A 6,080-nucleotide genomic window follows, 5' to 3' on the forward strand; every position below is an offset into this window, starting at 1 on the left:
ATACACTGGGTTAAATGAATATTCATGCCATCTTTGTGCTTTTAAAAATGTGGTTATGAAAAAATTTTAAATTACATGTGGCTTTAGTCAGGTGTAGTGATACACATGTGATCCTTAACATTCTTGAGAGGCTGGGGCAAGAGGATTGCAAGTTCCAGCCCCGTTTGGGCAATTTAGCTAGACCCTGTCTCAATAAAAAAGTTGGTTGGGAACTTGATAAAGACTTATAAAGTAAATAAATGAATCTGATGATGGCAAAAGAAAATACTAAAAGGTGGGTGCCAGGGAAGGAGGACAAAGAATTGAGATGTGTTATGCATACCAGTCCACTACAGAACACAATCATTATGTACTACAAATGTACTAATAAAAATAAAAAAATTAAGAAACAAAATGGGGTGGGGAATATGGCTTCATTCAGTGTAAAGGCCCTGGTTTTAATCCTCAGTACTGAAAAAAAAAAATTATATATTGGATAGCTCTGATTTAGAAAACAATGTTAGGGGTTTTTTTGTTGTTGATTCCCCCCCCCCTTATATACATTGCAGTGGCCACTATACTGTTAGCAAAATCAAGGGAAAAAGGTAAAGGTGGAATGTCCCAGACTTTTTTTTACCTTCTTTTCTCTGTTTATTGTATTATTTGTATTAAAGTCTGGGCGCATTAGGAGATAAGCCTTGGTGAATCGGTGTAGTAGTAGAGTGAAAGGTAACCTTGTAATATTAGTTTATGATTTTGGTTGTAGGGGACTATGAATTGGTTAAGTGTTCTCTCATTTTTTCCCCCATTGCTGTCAAACTAAATTGCTACTGAATCTTATTCCCCACTCTGAGAACATTGTTATGTACTGCATCTATTGCCAGCATTCTGCAAAGCTGAGAGGTATGCCTCTTGTCAGAGTTAATTACCAAGTTTGGTATTTTCTAACAGCTGTTGAGTGAGTCTGGAATACTCTACCATACAAACAGCAGTTGATTAGAGATACACAAATGGAACAAGAGTATTTTTACCAATAGTAAGGGAAGGCACAAGCAACCACCATGGTTAAAAGTAATTTTTGTCATATATTTGATGGCATTTATTTCTTGAAGGAGAATTGACCAAAAATAGCAACTATTAGAAAATGAAACCTATCCAATTTTAACTTTACTGTTTCTACTTTTATATAGGCTGAGAAACAAGATTGGTTAAGGAATGTTATTTTTAGCTGTTGCTTTAGCTTGCTTACTTTTGATTGTACAACACTGTTAAATTCAAGTTTATACTTTAGAATTGTATAGTTTCGACTTATTTGACTTATTGATCTGAACAACTAGTATTGAAAACATAAAGCATCTTCATGGCAAGTGCTAGGATCCCTGGTGTAGCATGCTGTCCTGGCCCCATTCAAAGTTGACTACTGAAACAGGACGTGGTGGAGCGTGCCTATAATCCCAGCACTGGGGAGGCTGAGACAGAAGCATCACTATGAGTCTGAGCTGCTCAATGGTGAGACCCTGTACCAAGGAAAAGAGGGCCGGCCTGATAGCTCAGCTGACTAAAGCACCTGCTTAGGCAGAGTGCAGCACCCAGGGATTGGGCCATGTCGGCTCTGCAACCCCCCCCCCCCCCCCGTGCTGAGATGGAACTGAGACTGGGCATGGTGGTGAGCATCTGTCATCCCAGCGCATGACAGGCTGAAAACAGGAAGATCACTGTGAGTCCGAGCTGTGCAGTGAGACCCTGTAGATCCTGTACTTAATACATAAAATAAATAAATAAATAAATAGCAGAAACTTGACTAGGAGAGGTGTATATCTTAAATTGCTATTCACAAAAAGTTGTTAGCTGGCCATGGTGGTACATGCCTGTAGTCCTAGCACTCAGAAGGCTGAGGCAGGAGGATCATAAATTTGAGACCATCTCCAAAAATACAATATTACTTGTGTCTGCATACATATAAAGAAATATAGTGCTTATTTTTATAATATGGATAATATATTGGAGATGTCATTATATTACTTTAAATTGATTTGAGAGTAGGCTCTTAGATTTTTTAGTATGTAGCAATATTCAAGTTGGTAGATGAAAATGGCAAGAAGTACAAGTCCAAGTTATCAATAAAGGTAGAAACCAAGCTGTGCATACTGATGTACACCTGTAAGTCTAGTTTGTAATCCCAGCTACTTGGGAGACTAGGCAGGACGATCACAAGTTTAAGTCCAGTGGGCTCCTTAGCTAGATCCTGTCTTAAAAGTAAATAAATAAGTAAATGGTTTGGACACACTCAGTGGTAGAGGGCTTGTCTAGCATGCATGAGGCCCTGGGTTCAGGCTACAAGGGACAGTGGAAGGAATTTTATTAACGTAATAAACTTTATAAAATGGAGCTCATGGTTGTGAAAATGTACCTCAAAGTACCTAAGATTGTAGGGTACATAATATGAAACCCTCAGGCAAACTGTACCTTGCTTATAACCTAAATATGTTAAAATCTGGTAAAATTCTACTTTTGCGTAATTATTAAACAATTGAAGCTCTGACTGTAATAGGTAGTGTCCTAATACAATTACATAAGGAATTAGTTTACCCAGGATGGTTTATTAATAGCACCTAAGACAACAGCTAAATTACAACACCAAGCTGACTTTAAAGATGATGGTTCCTAGGCTAAATTTTAAAAACCTGAAATTTTGTTTTCCTAGGTTCATTAACCTATGTGAAGATTATAGGGAGGCACTAAAAAAATACTTAAGAATAGTAGTATATTTTATTCTTAGCATAATTAAGTTGAGCTAAAAAGGCCGATTGAATCCTTCGCTTCAGGGAAGCTGCAGATAAGAGTAAGCAGGGTCACCTAAAGATAGATTTACTTAGAGGTTTGGCTGCCTCTCTGGAACCATTTAGCTTTGAGCAGATTGCCATAAATGGAAAGAGCAACTGGAGAGACCTAGTACCTTGGTTGAGAGTGTGGATGATGTGCAACAGGTGGTAAAACCGTCCCTGGAGTTCTTAAACAAACATTCTCCAAATGACTGGCTAAGTTTAAGGCCGAGGCTTTACAGCATTTGGTGAATTTTTAAGGCCAAGTGTATTTTTCCCAATTAAAAGTCCTGAAACCAGTTTTTAAAGGTTCATATCTTAAGTATGTGGAACTTGTGAATTTGTAATATGACTTTATGAAATTTGTATAAACATTTATTTCTAGTTCCTTGAAGGGACTAGAATATTGGGAAAAATCAAGTTAAAAACTTACATATTAATATTTCACAACTTCTTACCAAGTAAATTATTCAGTGTTTAAAATCAGAATGTGTAACTGATATATCATTAAGATAATGTTTGTTCCTGACTTGTCAGTTTTCTTAGAAGGTCAGTGGATTGACCTTAATTCAGGTAAAAGAAATACATTTATGTGCCATTTGGAAAGTCTATTAGGGGATATACAGTTGAGTTAAGGTAGCTCCTTGGTCCTTGAGGAGCGTAGAAGTTTACAGGAGCCAAACGAGATCACTATTGCATTTTATTAAATGTGGAGACAACAGAAGTCGTCACTGGTTTTTATGGGAGTCATTTAACTGTTGAGGTAAGTAATAGCCCTGTTTGGGGAAAGAAGCAGCTGAGGTTTGAGAGCTTAAATTGCTTGCCTGAGTGGCAGGCTAGAACCCAAGCTGCTGCTGGACTGGAAGCCCAAACCAGAGTTTGTACACTTTACTGTTTGCACAGGTAACTTAATATCAAAGCAGTAAAAGATAGGTAGAAGAGAGGTACAAAAGTGGTAGAATTAGAAAAGGCTTCATGGGTGTAAAATGGAAAACAAACAACCACCACCAAAAAAAAGCAAACTAAGTTAGTAATCTCCAGGGAGGTTTTAAAGAAATGAATACGCCACAGGCTGTGCCAACCCTGCCCCTGGGCCACTGAGCTGGACATTGAGACTAGGTATGGTGGTGCACCCCTGTAATCCCAGCACTGGGGAGGCTGAGACAAGAGGACCACTATGAGTCTGAGCTGCCTGTGAGATCCTGTACCAAATACATAAAAGAAAATAATAAAATAAAAAATGAAATAAAATCGCTATTTGTTTATCAATGAAATTATGGAAAAAAATAAAATAAAAGATGCTAAAAAAAATGAAGTAAAAGAATAAGGTTAGATGAAGCAAGTTGCGAGTCCTGACGCTAAAGCAAGTGTAGGTTTTTAATCCATCTGCCAGTAGCCTTGTTTAGAGATCTCTCTTTGCTCATCTGGAGTAGTTTTTAAGAATCAAACAACTTTATTAAATTAAATTAGAGGGGGCTGGGGAGATAGCTCAGTAGAATAAGCGCTTGCTTCGCAAGTGCAAGGGCCTGAGTTCAATCCCCAGTTCCACAAAAAGAAAGAAAGAAAGAAAATAATGTTTCTGATTGATTCTTCTTAGTACCCTACTTTTCCTGTTTTGGTGCAGGTTGTATATGTGTCAAAATACAGAATTGACCTCACAGTGATTGTTAATCTTCAAACGTGCACCTGCTGTTAGTTTTGGTGGGGAGTTCAAAGTAAGGGTCAGGGCCGGGGAGGTGGCTCAGTAGAATAAGCACTTGCCTGGCAAGTGCAAGGGCCTGAGTTCAACCCCCGGTTCCACCCAAAAAAAAAAAAAAAAAAAAAAAATTCAAGGGTCTTTCCTCAATGGGGCATGGTGGCTCATGTCTGTCATCCAAGCACTTGGGAGGCTGAAGCAGAGAGATCCAGTTTGAGGTTGGCTTAGGCTACATAGAGATAGCCCTGTTTTGTTTTGTTTTGTTTTGTTTTTTTAAAAATGACGTCTCTTTCACTTGGAGAATATCTGAAGAATTCTCATTAATTTTAAATCTCATTTAAAAAGCAATATTCATTTTACAAAGCAGATGCTGTCTTATTTCAGTTTTGAAATTTAAAATTTGTATAATTGATAAACTAATGTATCAGTAATTTATGTATTCTATGAAAATGTTTCCTAGAATGTGTTTAATTCATTTTTTAATTGAGTGTTTTACTTTCTTCCCAGTGGAAGCATCAGTTCACAGCAGTAATGTGCACTGTACTGATAAGACAATTGAAGCTGCTGAAGCCCTACTTCATATGGAGTCTCCTACCTGCTTGAGGGATGCGAGAAGTCCTGGTATGTGGACTGTTCCTTTTTATACTAAACATGCCTATTGTTTGTATTAGAATGGAGACTCTTTTTATAATGTTTAATATTACTTTATTAGTAGTGTCTGTGGTGAGTTTATCCTGTTATTCTTCCAAAGGTATTTCTATTCTTCAGTTTATTTTTTCTGTGGTTACCGAGAATAAAACTCAGGACCTCGTGCTTGCCAGGAAGGCGCTGTGCCAATGAACTAGATCCCAAGCCTGAGATTTTTTTTTTTTTTTTTTTTTAATGTAAGGGGATTGTGGGAGCTCTCAAAGAGCTGTTCCACATGAAGATTTGTCGGTAATAAGTTATCTGTTTTTAAGGTCCTCAAGTCACTTTAAGTAAGTAATAAGTACGGAAAATGCCCACACAGGCATACAAATCTTTATGGAATTGTCACTCATTATGTCTGTTTCTTTAATTGGGGTGAACTGCAAGCCTCTGTGGTCTTTAGGAGCGTGGCACATAGGGGCCACTGTGGATTCTTTATTCATCTGGTGGTGAACGGGCTGCCACAAAGGAATGATCCATGATAAGAGGAGGCAGGTTGCACCATTTGCTTCACAGTCCTGTCAGCCTGAGAGTTGGTTAACTTATGGTCCATTTTCTCCTTTTAGACTGACTTTGATACTAATTTTCTACTAATTTTGCTTAGTTGTAATTTAATGTCCACATGGTAATCTGACTTAATTGATCCATTTACCGAAGTTTACGATGAATGCTGAGACAGCCATACTTTTTAATTGGAATTGGAGTTTCATGATTATTCAGGAATATGAGAGGAAAATTATGGCAATATGGGTTAATGTATTAATCCACAATAGAATATATTCAGTAGCTCTAATTTGAAATAGAAATGTCATATCCATGAATATTCATACGTGGCTAAAGGGAAGCCAAAATATCAGATAGCAGTCTGAATGTATTGTTTGAGCTTCATTATAGAG

General features: G+C 37.5%; 1 protein-coding gene across 4 annotated transcripts in view; it reads left to right on the forward strand.

Annotated features, from left to right (window-relative positions):
* Positions 1 to 6,080, forward strand: part of Elf2 (E74 like ETS transcription factor 2) — a 27,997-nt gene that overhangs the window by 6,758 nt on the left and 15,159 nt on the right. For all 4 annotated transcript variants that reach the window (XM_004643635.3, XM_004643636.2, XM_004643633.2 and 1 more), the window contains exon 2: positions 5,005 to 5,118. In XM_004643635.3, coding sequence (XP_004643692.1) covers positions 5,005 to 5,118 — 114 coding nt within the window. The remainder of the gene's footprint in view (positions 1 to 5,004; positions 5,119 to 6,080) is intronic.

Source organism: Octodon degus, unplaced genomic scaffold, assembly GCF_000260255.1.
Source record: "Octodon degus isolate 3935 unplaced genomic scaffold, OctDeg1.0 scaffold00180, whole genome shotgun sequence".
Taxonomy (NCBI): domain Eukaryota; kingdom Metazoa; phylum Chordata; class Mammalia; order Rodentia; family Octodontidae; genus Octodon; species Octodon degus.